The sequence below is a fragment of the Xiphophorus hellerii genome, chromosome 7, assembly GCF_003331165.1.
Source record: "Xiphophorus hellerii strain 12219 chromosome 7, Xiphophorus_hellerii-4.1, whole genome shotgun sequence".
NCBI lineage: Eukaryota > Metazoa > Chordata > Actinopteri > Cyprinodontiformes > Poeciliidae > Xiphophorus > Xiphophorus hellerii.
Genome location: NC_045678.1, coordinates 9,368,425 through 9,387,230, shown reverse-complemented (window position 1 = coordinate 9,387,230; position 18,806 = coordinate 9,368,425). Strand labels below are relative to the sequence as shown.

At 36.0% G+C, this 18,806-nt stretch overlaps 2 protein-coding genes across 2 annotated transcripts in view; one reads left to right on the top strand and one right to left on the bottom strand.

Moving 5' to 3' along the window:
• The window catches only part of LOC116723410 (CD209 antigen-like protein C), an 85,758-nt gene that overhangs the window by 22,700 nt on the left and 44,252 nt on the right, over positions 1–18,806 (bottom strand). The window lies entirely within an intron of this gene.
• On the top strand, positions 4,491–13,070 carry LOC116723412 (C-type lectin domain family 4 member E-like). The gene is made up of 7 exons (XM_032568274.1): positions 4,491–5,283; positions 5,957–6,031; positions 6,454–6,552; positions 8,022–8,192; positions 8,418–8,560; positions 10,866–10,966; positions 12,007–13,070. Exons 2-7 carry the CDS (start codon positions 5,974–5,976, stop codon positions 12,149–12,151), a joined length of 717 nt encoding a protein of 238 aa, XP_032424165.1. The 5' UTR covers positions 4,491–5,283; positions 5,957–5,973; the 3' UTR covers positions 12,152–13,070.

Below are 18,806 nucleotides of genomic sequence, written 5' to 3'. Positions count from 1 at the left end.
ATGTTTGTGTTCCGTGGGAACATTGGAAACTCAAATAGGATCATGTGGTTGGAAAACAATTCCTGTACTTGTCCTCCGTTGCATGTGGTGGAAGTGTACTGCTGTAGTAGAGATGATGATGGTGTGATCAGAAATGAACACGGGAGCACAAGTACCTGACCAGTTCATAGGCAGCGAAGGATAGATATTGCGTCCTCCACACAGGAACCAGCCGCCCTCAGTGGATCAGCGAGGTTGGACCGAAAAAACAGAACACACACGCAGCAGCCGCAGAGCAAAAGAGGTCCCATTTCCATGGGGACCCCATTTTTGTTGGTTACAGAGATATCAGAATTTACTCAGGTCTCTATGGAACAGGGGTTAGATGGTTTCTTCACCGACATTGAGACGAGTGGTCCTATAAAACCAAACCCCTTTGTAGCCGGACTTCGCCTCTTCCACAGAAGAGGGGAGAGAGGCCAGACACGAAGAACAGCAGTCAAACAACTGTCTGGGATCAACTCCACCGGCTCTCACCTCTCAGCTGCTTTTTATTATCATAACAAGGAAAAGAGGGTTGGGTTTCTTCACATAGTCACACAGATAGTTTCGTCAGAGAATTCTGATGTTCTAGGACGCTCTTACAAGGCACAAAGCTGTCTCGTCTATGACAGGCAGTTTGATAAAACCAGAAGAGTGAGTAAGCATTTCTAATCTCCAAGCAAACATTGATAAAACAAGAAGAGTGTGTAGCGTTTCTAATCTTCAAGCAAACATCCAAAGAACATTTAATAATGTACCATAAAAGAAAAGGGGCCAAAGAAAAAACAAATAATAATAATAATATGAAAACATATAAACTCATAATTTAAATGAACTTGGATAATAATTTTTCCAACAGCATGACATAAGAAAGATCATATCAGGAGAGCTTTAAATTTCACATTAAAAATGCCTCACAAAGACAAAACTGACACTTTTATGTCTTCAAACTACACCCAAAGAATAATGGCAAAACTATTTCAATGAGCAGCAATATTTAGTATTTAAAGAAGAAGAGCATTGATCATGGAAGAGGTTTAGATTGTGAGGGCTCACTCTGTGCAGACATGCTTTGCTCTGTAGATTTCTCCTCCATCTTTATTTTCAGCTGGTCTTTTTCTGAAATTGTGGAGGCATGAGTCTTTTTCAAGGCCTGGAGATCCTCAGTCAGTCGACGTTTGGCGTCATTGTCTGCAATACATCAACATATCCAGACAGTTTTAGTTTTACTGTATATGTTGAGTGTATTTGTTTTTCAATATTGATTGTAAAGGAAAAAAAGGAAACAAACAAGCACTAAACTAATAAGGGCCGTAGTTAAGTACACAAAACAGTTGTGATAGTTTTAGGTTTCTAAGCAGACTCACACTGAGCGTTGGTGAGCAGGCAGATGCTGAACACTCCGAAAAACAGAATAACGCTCAGATGGAAACGACTCTCCGAACCTGAACAGAAGGAAGATTACAGCCAAGACACCAGACAACAGAAACATCAGGTTGTTAGTCTGAACTAAACTCACCTCTGCAGTTCCTTAAATAAACAGAATTGGAAAGTCTGCATGAATGTGTTGAACATGAATGTGCTTTTTCTCCATTGTGACACGTTGGTTGCAGGCTGTGCAGCACCAACAACTAATGTAACATGCAGGATTGGTTGCAAAGTGTCTTATTGTGCATACAACACCTCCCCTCAGACATGATAACTTGCCTAACCAGACAGAAATCAAATGGACTTTTTGGTTTGCACTTTCATATGCAAAACAGTTATTTTTTTGCATGTTGGTTTCTTCAAGAACCCCCCCATAAAAAGTCAACATCCTGCTTTCTCTGAGATTTGGTAAAATCACTGTATACAAGCTATTTCACTAAAGTCCCAAAGCCTGATAGATGTTCAATGATTTTTATTTACATTATCTTCTGTCATTAAATTTTTTTCAGATCACATCAGAAAGTGTTGCTTTTGAGATTTTGCAGCCAACCTCACTTTGGTTTGGATATATTCTTCCCTTCAATTTGAAAACATCACCTCAAAACTGCTTGTCATATTTACGTATTCATATCAGACAAGTTATCTTTGTCTGATATCAAAATTACATCGAAGATTTGAAAGATTGATTATGACAAAAAACAGTTAATTCAGAAGAAATCAGTGAGGGGGGGGAAGTACTCAAAATAATGCACAAAAACTATGAACAAAATGCAAAAATTTATTGAATTTTTTACCTGAAAAAGTAGGTTATAATTTGCAAGTCTGGTGACATGGGAGAAAAAAATGTGGCCTTGAGTTATTAATTCATTATCACAAAGTGTCAGAATATTGTTTTATATTTATAACTTTGTTGTTGCAACTTTTCTAAAAATGTCAGCAATTTCAGCTAACGAATAATTCATGCACAAAATTGACAACCAGACTTAGTTTTTGGTTATATATTTACAATTTTCAATATTGCACCATGAGATGGCTTGCTCTCAATGTTTGGATTTCTTCAAGATGCTGTTTTCTTTAAAAGAATAAAATCTGCTCTGGGATTTATAGGTGTTTCATAATCCTGTTAGGTGTGAGTGTCTTCTTTTCTTTCTCCACTGACCCCTTCATGGACCGCTGACCCCTGTCTCTCATTTGTTTGTATTAGTCCAGCTTATCCCTTAAATGTTCACTTTAAATTTTATTCTTGAAGGCTTATTACTACAGCAATAATAGATGGTCTTGCTCACAACTACTTCATAAAAAATGCCTCCTGGAGTAAAGAATAACTTCAATATTCATGAATAAAATTCTTTCCTACAGTGTTGCAAACAAAAAAAGAGAGAATGTTTTATCTAACAACCACTGTAATTGCAAATGCAGATGTCAGAAAAATGTTTCTTATCGTCTAATTTCTTTGTTTTCATTGTTTGTGCAAAGTTTATGATGGTTCACATAAACAAGAAAACCAAACTATGAACCAACAGGAAACATTGCTGCTTGTCCATTTGTTTATCTTTGCAAAAATCTGCCACAAACTTTTAAAACTCTTAGAGTGCTGTGAAAAGAAACACATAGGCTTAGACCAATTTTTCATTTTCTTTTCTGCTCTACAATGATTACTGCCCCCAGTTTCTTGTGTTCACGGAAAAACAGCATTTCATCAGTTACATGAATTGACATTTAGCTCTGTTACTGAAAGGTAAGTGAACTGCTGAACTCTTTATGTTTGAACCTCTGAGAGGATTTTCCAACATTTTTATGGTCAAAATAGCTTAATTTACCCATTGCTTGTTCAAATACAAGAAAGAAGTGCAAACTGAGGCTGGTCTGTGCCTCACCTCTGCCAGTGTTGTGTCACACAGTAAACGTTGCAAGCGGTTCATGCCCATTGCTGTCTCTTTATTTCACAAAATAAAACATGTCTGACCGTACATGTACTCCACATATTGACGTTTCACTGTCTGTTTGACATATTTAGTGCGTCTGCTTGGCCATAAATGTGCAGTGAAAATGAAGCAGAAGGTATTGGGACGCACTGATCTCATTAAAGCAGCCAGACTTTTAAAAATGAAAACAAGCAAGGATGACTTGCAAAAATGTTGCCCATTTCAGCTTCATCTTTTTATTTTTGTTTTGTTTTTTTGCTTGCCAGCGATTAGCATTTATTGTGTTTCACACTTAACTCAAGAGCACGTCAATGGGATTTTGTGGGGTCATCTGTGTAGATTGTTTTACATAGACCCCTAGTCTGTTCTTGCAGACTAGCGGTCAGCTTCATAAGTTTTTCAATAGTTATGTAAATCAGTGGGTACTGTGGTTTGCCTTTTTGTTTCCACATATCTGAGTCAGCATTTTGCCTCAGTAGTTGCGGTAGTGTATTGTTAGAGGCGGGTACGGCTTCTTCCTCTGAGTATTTTGGCTCTCCCTCAGAGGAGTTTTTCAATAACTGAATTAAAAGTGAATTAGAAATATGTGAACACAGAATTGGAAAGTCTGTGTTTCCATATTTCAAGAAAAAATATGAAGGCTATTTTGGTCACAAATTTTGAAAAAGAGATTTTGAAATGACCAGTGACCGATGTCCACTTTAACCTGTGACTTTACAGGCTTTGACCAATTTTTATTACAATTTGAAGATGACAAATTCAGAATAAATCTTTTCATTTATTTCTACTGAAACCGTCAAATGTAGTAGTTTTCTCATTCTCTGTAAACAAATGTTAAATTCTAGATCTATGGTCTGTGTTATAAATCAAAGATTTATGGGTCAGGAGACTGACTGAGTCTCAATGCCAGGAACCAAAACAGGAGCCTCCGGTCGCCGATCATGTCTTCCACAGAAGAAGGTCCAGGCCTTACATCTGTGGACCGCAAACCATGTCCACTCATAATCAGTAAAAAGACCTCTACAAAACAAAATCCATGTTTCCTGCAGATAAAACAGAAAGTCATTACAGCCAGGCAGACGCTGACCTGACAAAGTGAAGCCATTCAGTACAGGTGCCTCACAGCTGCACCAATCACATGCAGACAGTGAATTGATAAGATGATCAACTGTCCAGCACACAGCTGCTTTCAAAGAGAGGTTCAGCTCTATCCCTCAATCACTGATGCAAATTAAGACTCCTGCAACAAAGATCACCTTGACAAAAGGCCATGTCTTCCTGTGTGTTCAGACTTTCGTTCTTCAAGCTGGGTCGTAACTCAATTTTCTTTTCTTTTTTTTTAACAATTTTTTTTCTTGCAGAGAGAAGGGGGAAAATACATAAAGCAAAGGTACAGAGGACAGGATTCGACGAACGGGCTGCTCACTCTATCCATTGTACCAAGCCTACTGAGACTGCTGTGTGCTTGATCAACATAGATATTCCAAGGGTTTATCCGGTGGCCAAGAGATTCTCAAAGGTTCCTCCGATCGTTCATGGGTACCAAGACCACTCTCCAGGACTTCTCTTTGTGTTCCAGTGTCCAGACCCAGTCTCTGGAGCTTTGCAGTTAATCTCCTGACAAGTTTTTCTGTGGATTCTCTGTGCCTTGGAGCTGACTACCGGACAAGTTTCTCCTCAAGTTCTTCTCCTGGGTTTCCAGGGTTCCCCTGTTGGGAATATCAGTTCCTCAGTTTACCCAATCTTCATTCTGCAACAGTTGTTCCTCTTTTGTTTCTGATTAGCTCATCTGATTATTCTGTCAGTTCCACCTCTACCTCTGTATATAAGTTCATTCGTTGTCATTATTCTTGACTTTACTCTTCTGCTTTCTGCCTGCCTCCTTAGACTTGACCTGCGTTAATTTATTGTAAGTAATTCATTATTTTATTAAAGCATAAAATTTTGCCACAGTCAACCTCTATACTTGGGTACTCTGCAAACTGAAATCTAACAATAACAGCTGTGTGACAGTCAGACAGTGTAATCTAGAGAGAAATTTAAGCTATGATGTCAGAAATACATCCTAAGTGTCTCTTCCATAGGACTCATATGTCATTTACTGGAAGGAGCAGCCTGGATAAAAAAACATTTCTTAATTGGTTCAAGAACTGAAATAAACTGTTTTATATCAATCTGTTTTTATTATAAGAGGAATGGCCTTAAACTTCTACATGTGAACAGAAAAAGAAGTTATTTTAAAAAATGCTAAATTGACAAGCTTATTTTGCAATGTTGCTAGAAAATTACTTTACAGAAAATGTAGTGTACATGGTGATGGGAAGCAAATGATGTTTTCATGATGTGTTAAGTAAATATAAATTTAGTCTACAGTTTGAGATATCTAATTTAAAGGCACCACTCGGTGCTTTCGCTGTAATTTAAGCATTAAACATCTTAATTATGTATAAGGTTGTAAGAAGATTAAGTTGTCTCTCTCAAAAATAACATTTGGTTTTAACTGTTCAGCATACTTAAAACCTGCAACTTCCTCATGAAAAACCAATTCTCACAGTTTTCATGTAGTTCTGTTTTGGCTGCAGATAAGACAGACAAACCAATGGAGGAAATCTATGCTAATGGTTCTTTCAGCAACATTTCCGTTGTAAATGGCAGAGGTAAGAATGATCTCTGAGAGAAAAGCACAAACATATGTTTTTAATATTATCCAGGAAAAAATTAATGGTTTTGAAGCTATTCTTTATTTTTCATCAATTTGAATTATGTTAGTTCACTTTATATTTTCTTGTATTATTTACATAGTTTATTTGTTGGTTAATAGTTATTAATTATATTTATTTTTTGTTTAATTATTTTTGTTATTTGCTTTCCTAAGCAAGACAGAACTGTGGGTCCATTTTCTATCAGTACAGGGAAAAAAAAAAAACCATAAAGACATTTTCGACTTTGGACTGCTTTTGCCTATGAAACTTCACCCCAGTGCAGCAGCAACGGCTCATGGATTGAACTTTTATAGGATGTTTGGTTTGACAAACAATCACCATTACAAATGGTATTGAAATAAATTGTCCTTGTTAAGGTTCTAGCAGCTCTAAGAAGTGGCTCATTGTGGCTCTTATCTCTTTGGGGATCCTGAGTGTTGGCCTCCTTATTGGACTCATCAGACTTGGTTTTCACAGTGAGTTTTGTTGTCATTCATTTATCTCCCATCATCCTGCTCTGCTTCACTGTTTAAGGCACGAAACATGGCTTGAAATAAGCTTATTTAAAGAGAAGGAATAATTTCATGAATGAATACCGTCACAACAATACAGTGGCTTATGAAAGAATTAATGTATCTTGAATTTTTCCATATAATAATACATTCAACTTAATATGTTTCATTGGAATTTTATGTGAAAGAACATTTTTTATTTTTATCAATTAATAATTTTATTTAAAATTATTTATGATTCAAAACATTTTTTACAGATAGAAAAAAACTGAAAGGTGTGGTGTGCAAAACTATTCAGCTCCACTGGGACAATACTTTGTGGAACCACCTTTTGCTGCAAGTCTTTTAGGGTTTGTCTCTACCAGCTTTGGCATTAGAGTGATGTGAAGTGATGGTTCTTCACCACACATTGTTTTGCATTTTGGCTAAAAAGGTACACTTTGGTCTCATCTGACCAAAACACAGATGAGCAAAACAACCATAAGAAGCGGTACTTCTTATAGTTTTCTTTTTGCCACTCTTCCATAAGAACCACATTTGTTCAGTGATGGCTGCTAGTTGTCCTGTGGACGGATTCCCCAAATTGATGTGTGGATCTCTGCATTTCACCAGAGTCACCATGGGCCTGCTGGCTGCATCTCTGATCAGTACTCTCCTGCTCTGCTTGTTCGGCCTGTAAGTTTAGGTGGACGGCCTTGTCTTGGTAAGTTTTCAGTTCTGCCATACTCTCTACATTTCCAGATGATGGATTGAACAGTGCTCTGTTCAAAACTTGAGAAATATTTTATAGTGTAAATCAGCTTTAAACTTCTCCACAACTTTCTCCCTGACCTGTCCTGTGTGTTCCTTGGACTTCATGATGCTGTTTGCTCCCCAATATTCTCTTAACCTCTGAGGCGTCACAGAGCAGCTGGATTTGTCCTGAGATCAGATCAGATTACACACATGGACTCTAGTCAGTCGTTAGGAGTCATCAGGCAACTTCTGAAGGCAATTAGTTGCACTCAGAAAAAAAAGGGGGTTGAATACTTTTGCATGTCGCACTATTCAGTTTATTATTTGTTAAAAATGTTTTGAATCGTTTACAATGTTCTTTCTACTTTACAGTTATATACCGTTTTTGTGGTTGTAATGTGACAAAATATAGAAAAGTTCAAAAGGTATGAATACTTTTGAAAGTCACAGTATTTCCTTGGAATTAAATAAAAGTTTTAGCAGATTCTCTGTTTCATTTTTTTTTTTCTGTGACAAACCCTTTGAAAAGGATTGCCTTGCCTATAAATCGGGAAAAAAAATATTAATGTCATCAAAATTCAGAGTAGCCGAGGTTTTCTCAGTTTGTTGAAATTTTTTTTAAACAAGTAAACATATTTTATCACGCTCAAATAAACATGTTTTGCATTTCTGATATATTTTACCTTAAATTATTTCAGCACATGCATTATCCAGCTTGGCAGCAGGTCTCTCTGATACGAAAGACAATCTGACTGATCGTCTCCAGTCCAGCAAAGACCAGCTTTCTGCTATGACTAAAGAAAGAGACCAATTGAATGCAACACTCTTGCAACGGTCTAATGAAGTGACCAGGCTTCAGAGTTTGTCAAGTAAGTTGTGAGAACAGTTTATTTATAGAAAGTAAAAAACCAATGCAGGCTTTGGTTTAAGTTGGTTTTAAATTATCTACTTATAGTTCATATCTTAATGACTGACGAAGCAAAACTACATTATAAAATTTAACTGAATTTGACAACACTTTTTTTTTAACAATAACAAACATAATAACAAATATAAAAAATATATATACTGTATGTTTTTTTTTGTCGCTTTAGAGAAAACCTGTCCTGACGGATGGAGGACGTTCAGCTTTTCTTGTTATCTCCTCATTACTGAATCTGGTCCTTGGAAGAAAGCCAGAGAAGACTGCAGGAAGAGAGGAGGCTATCTGGTGGTGATAAACGACGATGATGAACAGGTGATGTGATCTTTCAGTGTGAGATTCATTTATGTTCAGATTAACAGATTCATGCTTTATTGCTATTTGCTTTAAGATAAACATTGTGCTACAAAATGTTTCCATAATGTTTCTAGAATTTGAATACAATCTACAGACATTTCCAATAATTGCACATTTAAAATATATAGCAGTAGTTCTGTCTACAATGCCTATTGATGCTTTGAATTTGTTCACTTTTTTCTGTTTTGATTACTTGCCAAAACAATAATATCAAAGATGAAGTGAGTAGATACAAACTTTTTTAATTTATGAAGAGACAAAGCTGTATAAACACATCTTGCCCTGTGTGAGAAATTAGACTTTAAAGTTAAAAATTGCTCGTGCAATTTTCTGCAAATTAATTCAGCCACAATGTGTCATGTTGAGGTTGGGTTTTCTTAGCCAACACTGAAAGCAGACAAAGGTTTAACTTTCATTTTTTATTTCTTGTAAAGCACAGAAGTGTGGAAATTGTTTGCCGGAGAGGGGATGTGTAAAATACCAGTTTAGTTAAAATGGTTGCGTTTAATTTAAATAGGATTTTGATTATTTTTAAAAAGACATATTAAAATTTGATTTTTTTATTTATTGATTGAATACTTTTATGCTGCTTTCTTTTTATTAATAGAAAATGTTTCTTTTCTTTGGCTTTTTATTGTAATATGTTGTAAGACAAAACACATAACTGCTTTGCTGAAATTCATAGCTTAATAGTTTTCAGTCTCAGTTATTGATTATGAATACCTGCCTATTAAGGCTTATGTATTGCATATAATACATGAATGATTTTGCATTGAAACAGCATGACTCTTCACATGTATAGAATAGACACAAACAACTTTTCTCCAAAATGTAAGAGTTTATTTAACAAAAATATTTCAACCTTAAAATCCCTTAATCAACAAAATCATTAAGTTAGAATCATTCACCCCAAATACAAAGAAAAAATTAACTTTTGACCAATAAAGTCATGCAATGATGTCATAGTTCAATGTGAACTGTGAATGTTTAAGCTAAGGTTTGAAGTACTGGAGCATGGAGCTACCTTTGTATAAATAGCATATAATCATTTCACCTTTAGAATTACAGTAACACTGCAACGGACTGGCGACCTGTCCAGGGTGAACCCAGCCTCTCGCCCAGAACGTTAGCTGGAGACAGACACCAGCACCTCCTCCTGACCCACTAGGGACAAGGTTGTGAAAACATTAATGGATGGATGGATGGAATTACAGTAACAGACTTTAGTACTTTTTACTAATTAATTTTACAGGTTAGCGAGATGAGATGAAAGAAAAAATACCAATAGAAGAGACAACAAGGGTTACTTTGAAGTTGCAATGCCTTCATTTTCAGAGAGATTGGATCTAGGCATGCAGTCGTGTCCAATGTAACCTGTAACAGCTGCAGAAAGGGAAGGAAATATAGGAAGTGGGCCACTAGGCCGTGTTTGTAATGACACATTGATCAATCTGTCACACTTCTCCTTTTCCTCATTAGACTGAAAGTGAGTTCCATCCATCCATCCATCCATCCATCCATCCACTTTCTAACACCCTTGTCCCTAGTGGGCTTGTGATGTGCTGGTGCCTATCTCCAGCTAACGTTCCGGGCGAGAGGCGGGGTCGTGGCGGGGTCAGTGTTGTACTGGGTGTACGCACCCAGTACAACACTTTCATTCTATTGGCTGAGAGGTTGCCAGGCGACAGTGCCAAAAGGCAGTTTTATGTTTCGTAAGCGAGCAGAGTTAATGCAGTTCATTTTGGGTTTAGTAGTTTTTTTATACCAGTGTGTTTGTTAACACACTGGTATAAAGCCATGGTATAGACACTGGTATAGACCCAGCCATGTTGGCTGGGTCCCAACATGGCTGATCTGAAACATTAAAACAAAAAATTTAAAAACAATTACTTTTAAATAGTACTTTACAATAGAACATTTTTTGATGTTTTATACAGTGTGCTTCATTTTTCCACATATAACACATTTATATGTGGAATTAAACACTTACACTAAAGTCTCCAACATATAAACTGATATAGTGCGACTGGAGTGTAAGCATTTAGAAATATTTATCTCAAATAGAAACCTGCAAAATAATTCAATTGCATTTTTGACAAATGAATCTTCCTGGAAATGGTTTCTTTTGGAAGGGGAAGGACAGGAAATATTTTAGAATAGTATAATTTTCAAAGTGACCAATATATCTGGATTACAATTATAATATGCACACACTGTGTTGGGATTCAACTCTAAAAGCAATATTTTCTATGCTGTTTCGCAGAAATTTGTTTTTGCCTTATCTGACAAGTCACCATGGATTGGTTTGAATGACAAAACAGAGGGATCCTGGAAGTGGGTTGATGGCACTGCTCTGAGTTCTGAGTAAGTTTTTCCTTCTTTTATATTAATCCTGACTATGAACCAGAATGGGATCGCTTTACTTTAGTTTGTACCAAGATTGGTGTTTTATTCTGTATAAAAACATTTGTGTTCAAAATAATAGCAGTCCAATATTACAAATCAGATCAATCATGGGTTTGATGGAAACTTATATTTAATTTATAATTTTTCTACATGATAAGTAAAGTAGAGTACATCCTACATCCAGTGGGTGGCGCATGTTGCTACAACCGATAGTAGTCACACAGGCACACCAGCAAGAAGGAAACAAACGCACCCAGTACAACACTTTCATTCTATTGGCTGAGACGTTGCCAGGCGACTGTGCCAAAAGGCAGTTTTATGTTTCATAAGCGAGCAGAGACCATATCTGAGCGCAAGGAGAAGTTTTGAGAAGTCCAAGCGTTACAGGTTTTGAGAAGAAAGACATGAAATCCTGCTTTCAAAATAAAAATGTAGGCAAAATTATTAAAAGTTTTGAGAACAAAAGACAAACAAAACAAAAACGGAACAAAATTCTGCTTTCAGATTGAAAATGTGTGCTCTTGGATTATGGCAGGAAAATTCCCCCTATTTTATTACAGAAATAAGGTTTTACAAACAAAACAATACAACATTACCCATATAAATAGAATATTTGGTTATTAGCAGCAATAGCTTGGCTGATGGTCAATTCAGGAAGGTGTCACAGCTAAACAGAAACACCAGGCCAAATAAAATTTCTTTGTAAAGAAAAAAACCCCTGAAATAATCAAGAAAATTTAAAATTGTGATAATAAACACACTTTTTGGAAACACTGCATTTATTTTGAATACAACTTTGTTTCTCTTTCAAAAGTAAAGAAATTGAATCCTTAAAATATGGGAAGTTGTTGTGCTAATGCAAACCATTAATGTAAATCATTTATTTATCTTCTATGCTCCAAAGCCAACTGCAATGTAGAACATCAGAACTTATAAGCTGACATTTCGTTTCTGATTGTTGTGAAAGATAATCTGTGAAATAACTCTCTTGTTTACAGGCCTAGAAAGATCTGGGGACATGGCAAGCCTCATCATGCTCATGGAGGTGAGGATTGTGCACAGATCTTGAAAACGCGCATAACATGGAATGATAATAATTGTGGTGATTCTTTCCCGTGGATCTGTGAAACAGCTCCAGTGTAATGATGGGTAAATATTAGCAGTTGCTTTCTAATTGAGGCTAAGTTTAAGCTTTACGTTTTGTACTGCAGATACCTGAAAATGTTTTAACATTACATATTATAGATACAGTGGCACCATTTCTAAAGTGCCATTTTTAAAAAAACACAAATTATCCATTTGCAAATTAGATTTAACTGTAATTTCTTTCACATAAAAGCTTCTTAAATATGTATCTGCAGCCTATTGTTGCTGCCAGTCTGCTGTCTGCTTCATTGTTGAAATTAATCCTGTCATCTGTGACATCTAGCAGTTTGTGGACGTCCACAAAAAGGCCTGATTTTTGTGACTGCAACAAATGTTCACATCAATACTGAAAGTACAGCTACCATTTAAATGGTGGCGATAGAAGAGAAAATAAAGAAAAACAACTGAACATGAGCAGAGAAACAACAATACAATTGTTTTTAAGGAATACAGTGTGGAGAGATTATATTGTTAACCCCTTTGGATTATTTCTCAGGAACCATGAGGACAAAAAACTGCATTGTGTGTTTAGTGAGAAATTATGTCATTTTCTTCTTCTCTTGTAATTAGACAGCATACAAACTGCATCAATGCCCACAATAAGACTCATCTCTGAGTGGAGCGCAGCAGTTCATCTTAGTGAATATGAACACATTCCTGTCCACACAGTCTGAGTGACAGAATGAGATCATATGATCAATTATCATTAACTAATGTGTGTTCAGTAAACTTACAACCAGCAGGTACTAAAGGCCACTTTTTGTTACTTGACAGAACAAAAGCTCCTATCTGCTACATTTACTGAACTGTGGCATTGGAAAGTGTTGTATGGATGACATTATCTTGAAAAGTTGGACCTGTATGTTGTAATTCCTTGTGGCTTTAAAAGACAATTAAATAATAAACTTGCAGATTCTGGAAGCATCATTTTTGGGTATATTTCAGGTTTTCTGACTCCCTCCCACAATATAAAAGTTTGCATGTTTTTATTTTATTTCTTTATTTAAATGGGTCAATTTTTCTGAGGGATACACTGTGAGGGTATTGTGATTTTTTTAATTACTTGTTTATAAGAGAGATATTCTGTTGTCCTACCATGGACACTTGCAGCATCCAAACTAACATTAAAACACTTTCAACACAGGTTGCTGCTTTGACACGACTGCCAAGACATATGTATAAAACCCCACAAGAGAACATAAAATATTTGAAAACCAGACACCTATGGCCTGACAAGTGAATCACAGCAACTTACTTGAACTTTAGAGAAGTTCCATCGACCCACTTCCAGGAACCCTCAGTTTCTTTGTCGTTCAAACCAATCCAAGCTGATTTGTTAGTAAATTTAGACATACGTATGATACGTTTAAATTAATTACAAATATAAATACTCTATGTCTGTTTGCTTCTGTAATGTGTGCCTTGTGAGAGATGCTTGCAGGAAGACATCTAAGAGTGTCAAATTGGAAGCTGATACCAGATGGTCTGCAGCAAGAGTGATAACTGACGTGGCAGAATAAACAATGGACGATTAAGGGTCGAAGTTTATGAACCAGAGACAGAGGAACTGTACATGAGACCATGAATGTACAAGACACCTCATTGTTCTGTGGGTTCATCAGTTCCTGCATCGTTTCTACAGAAGGAAGAAAACAAGAACTCTGAACTTTGCATTCTACATTACGGCAGCTTGTAGGTGCAACACACCTGTGACTCAAGAGAACAGAAGAAGCAGCTATGCTATGTGATTAACTCAAGATAATTAAATAGGCTATGTAACTAGGACCACCCTAAGGAAATAAAAAGAAAGGGAGCTTGCTTCAGAGCGGGTAGGAGACTGTAACTGAAGCACGCTCCTGTCCGTTCTCCTTGCAAGTAAATCTAAAACTCATTTGTCTCTCTTTTCCTTTTCAGTTTGAGAATGCTTAGGTAGATGAACCTGACAACGTCTCTGTCAAATATCAACATAAAAAACATGTTTTGAAATTATGAATCACAACACAGGAGATGCAGATTATTAGTTTCATGTTTTCAGCATTTCTATTGACATTAACATCTAAAAAGCAGAGGGATCACCAAAACACTGTTGTAACATTTTAAAAATGTTTTTTTTTTTTGTCACATTTCTTTTTAAATACAACTCAGTATTTTTCACACATTACACACCACATCACCTGTTCATCAATGTCATCTGACACCACCAGATCTCCTCTGTTCCTGCAGTTCTCTCTGCTTTTATCCAATGGGGTCAAAATCCTTAGAGATGAAATGACAAGAACAGCTGAACATCCTCCACCCTGCATATCATGTTTTTTCTAAAAGGAAAAAGAATATTTATGTCATGATTTTAGTCGTCGAGAACAATGTAGCCACTCAGAAAGACGGTAGAGGTGAGAAACCGCTTCTTTAATTTCTTCAAGTGGGATCACAAACTGACACAGACTCCTGAACTGGTAGCTCAGGGAAACTCAAATCACAGACTGAATAGACAACGAACTATCAACACAGTAAACAAGACGAAAGACTAATTACACGCGGAACATAATCGGAGAATTAGACACAGCTGAGTACAATCATCGAGACTACAGGGGAACTGATTAACTAATAAATTGGGAAAAGCAACACAAAAGCAATACAAAATCCAAAATCCCCACAATTTAGCTATTCTTAACCTTGGTTACTAATTATTACTGTAATAAGAAATCAATGGGTCAATTAATCACCCATTTGTCGAGTCATTAAAATTTGAAATATAAACAGATTATTTTGAGGATCCAGGGTCATTAGTAACAGTTCAAAAAACATAAAATACCCACAGATGGAGGAGGATGCAATAAGTGAAACTCTGCTGGAAGGAACTTAAACCAAAGTTGGTATGAAAAGGATCTTCTGTCTTTTATAAAATACGTTTTTCTCACAAACACCTGAAGACTTACTTTTCTTCAACAAACTCTGAAGCCTGATCATCTCGTTAGACATTTCTGTGAGGGTTGCATTCAGACGGTCTCTTTCTTCAATCATTACAGAAAGCTGGTTATTGCTGTCCTGGAGACGATCAGTCAGATTGTCTTTGGTGTCGGTGATTAGAGAAAAGCAGAAAAGCTTAATAAGATAAATTCATTTACCTTTAGCTTAAAAAGTTGGTTTTAATGCTGAGAATGATTAAACCACTCTGGATTTTGATGATAGAATAATTTTTATTTTCTGCCTTTAAAAATAAAGAACAGACTCATGAGAATTAAAAAAAAAAAAACTCACAGAAAACACCAAGGCTGATGAGTCCAATCAGCAGGAAAACATTCAGAAGCCCAAGAGAGATGAAAACTCCCACATAGAGCCTCTTCTTAGAGCTGCCAGGACCTAATCAAAGGAAATACATTTCAAAAATAATTTCTACTGCATAATAATGACAAATTAAATGCATGCTTCTCTTTCTTGTGTTGTTCTTACCTTCATTTTTTCTAACAGGAATTTGACAGACAGCTTTCACAGGATGAACATTCATATAGATTTCCTCCATTGCTTTGACAGATGCTGAACGTTTTGTAGACTCTCTGATCTGCAGCAAAACCAGAAGTATATGAGAAATGCAAAACTGAGTTTGACATGAGGAAGTTGCAAGTTTTGAAAAAGATAAATGTCATTCAGACAAAAACTGTTGTTTTGAGAGTGAAAAATCAAAAATGTGCTACCTATATTTATATTACCTAAATGATTGTGGTATTAATTCTAACGATGCTTTAAAATTAGTCATAAGAAGCTCTAGACTAGTGTGAGAGATTTACACAGACCAACCAGAGAGAAACTGAGTAGTTTCAAAACTGGCCAAACCTTTATGCAAACTACAATCTGGCTTAGACAGAATAAGAGCATATTATTTATATGTGAACATATTTTTATGATCTACTTCCTTAACAGCAATAATGTTTTTTTTTAAATCAGTGAGGTAATCTTCAAATATTAATAAATTAGTTAATATTACAACTACTAAACCACCAACTGACACAGTCTGAATACATTTTTCTGCATAAAGTCATAATTTTCTTTAGGTTTATTTACATCTCCAGTAGCATCAAGCCATGCATCAGTTTTCATGTCACGTCCTCGGTGCAGTCCCTACAGTCTCCAGCAGATGGCAGTCTCTGCTCTCTGTCAAACTGTGAAATAATTTGAATACTTCCTCTGCGATGTTGCTTTACCTTGCAAATTACACTCACTTAATTTCACATAAAGCTGTCTAGCTGACGCATTCAATCACACACAGACACCAGTTAATACTGCAGGTGGGTTACTGTGTACGAATCGCCTCTTTATTTTTGACATTGGAAATTGTAATAAACAGTGACCAGGCAGAAAGCAGAAAATAGAGTTTATTGTAATATTTAAATTCAGTGTATCTAGAAGCAGGACTATTAAAGCACTTTATAAAAGCTTTTTTTTTTGAGATGGAATACTTAAAACTCAAGAATAAAATATAAAACATTATATTTAGAGACCTTTTTTTTCAAACACCCAATTTCAGCACTTTTTCACAGATCCAGTGTTTATCACCATCACATAAAAAATCATTCCAAGACGCTTTGTTGTTGTTATTGACATGTACACAGTCCTCCTCGCCCCATCTTCCACTTGTCCCACCATTATCAGGCTGAGAGTGATGCTACTTCCTGTTAAATTTGTGACAGAATTAGACCACGTTTCATACGGCGCAACAACAGACACAAACATACAGCTGAAATTATGCTTTAAAGCACAGAAATAAAACCACATGTTATACAGTCAACAGGCATGTTGTCTTGTATTTTCTGTATAGTATTATGTAAATGTAAAACCATCAACCACCAGATATTCCACTGACAAAAAGGCAGCCTGCTTTTTTGGTTGTGAAAGTTTCTTCTGAAGCATTTAAATGAGTATTTAGTTATAATATGTGGGCCAATCAGTGGTACAATTTTTAAAATTAGATAATGGAGCAAACAAATTAGAAAAACAATTTAAGATTAAACTGATTTAAAAAAAAACACATTACATTGTTTAACAAAATGTAATAAAGGAAACCTTTTTATGTCAACATTTTACAGAATTTTCTTTCTGAATTTAAGAAGGACGCCTGGATTAGTTTGAGAGAAACTGAGGGATCTTGGTGGTGAGTTGATGGAACCTCTCTGAGTTTCACGTAAGAATTCGTAAAAAGTTTGATTAGACTAGAAAAATTGCTGTTCTTAGCAAAACAGCCGTGAAAATGCATATCTGCAGAATGATTGCTGCAGAAAATGCAAGAAAAAGCAGAACAACGCCTAAGAACCTGCAATATTTGAAAAGGCTGAAAACTAAAACATAACAAAAGAAATAACATAAATTAGCAGAAGCAGAAATTAGTATAAAATCTGAAACAGTTGAAAAAGTTAATGATTGAAAAATGTGAGCAGGACCTTCATCAGTGAGAATGCATTGTTGCATTCTCACTAAAAATGGAATAATAGGATGAGTATAAACAGGCAAAGGAAATGGAGAAAGAAAGAAGAAAAGAGAGAAACAAGTGAACAAATGATCGACTGAAACAGAAAAAGATCGAATGAATGAACAAACTTCAATGCTGCTCAGTGGTTCAAAAATCTTTTCACACCAGTAAAATTTGTAATTCTTTTGGAAATCTGAATTATCACCAGAACTTGAAGAGTACAAAAAAAAGACACCTCCAGAATCTGAAAGCTTACTATTTAATTGCCTTAAAAAGCTACAAAAGAGAAAATAAAATACAACATACAGGTCCAACTTTTCAAGATATTATCATCCATTACAACACTTTCCAACACCATCATCACCATGGACAGTAACCAGTTCAGTAAACGTAGCAGATAGAAGCTTTTGCTCTGTCAAGTAACCAAAAGAGGCTTTTAGTACCTGCTGTTCTGCTGGTTGTAAGTTCATTGAACACACATTAGTTAATGATAATTGATCACATGATCAAATGTTGAGACCTGAAATTATATGAGTCACTCAGACTGTGTGGACAGGAATGTGTTCATATTCACTAAGATGAACTGCTGAGCTCCACTCAGAGATGAGTCTTATGGTGAGAATGATATAGTTTGTTTACTGTCTTTGTCATGAATTGTGGTAGAGAGGTGGTGAGGCAGACACAGAGGACCCATGTTGGAGTGAATTAAAGATGATTTAATGGTGAAAATGCAATTCCAAAATCCAGAAATCCAGGCAGCACAGAAAAGCAGACACAACAAAGCTCCGAGCTGGTAGCAACTGGGATAATTAAACCTTAACAACAGACTTGACAGCAGACAAGACGAGAACCCAACAAGAACCAGGAACACAGGTGGGATTAAATACACAGGGAGACAATAAGGAGAAACAAGGGACAGCTGGGGACAATCAAGGGGTGGACAGGACAACACGGAGACTGAATTAAATGAAAACGACACAAAAACCTAAATTAACACAGAGAAAAACCCAAATCCTCACAGTCTTGTTACAAAACAAGAAGAATATAATAACATGATTTGTCAATAAGCACACAGTGCAGTTTTTTGTCCTTGTGGTTCCTGAGAAATAATCCAAATGGGTCAACAATAGAATCTCCCCACAGTTATACTTAAAACAAGTCTTGTGGTATTTTTTTCTTCTGCTCATGAGT

What these genes read in the sequence shown, in the direction of transcription:
- LOC116723412 (XM_032568274.1), top strand. Translation starts at nt 5,974, where the DNA reads ATGGAGGAAATCTATGCTAATGGTTCTTTCAGCAACATTTCCGTTGTA. An exon ending in CAGGCTTCAGAGTTTGTCAA is followed by an intron (nt 8,193 to 8,417) that starts GTAAGTTGTGAG and finishes TTGTCGCTTTAG; the next exon opens with AGAAAACCTGTCCTGACGGA. An exon ending in GGCACTGCTCTGAGTTCTGA is followed by an intron (nt 10,967 to 12,006) that starts GTAAGTTTTTCC and finishes TCTTGTTTACAG; the next exon opens with GCCTAGAAAGATCTGGGGAC.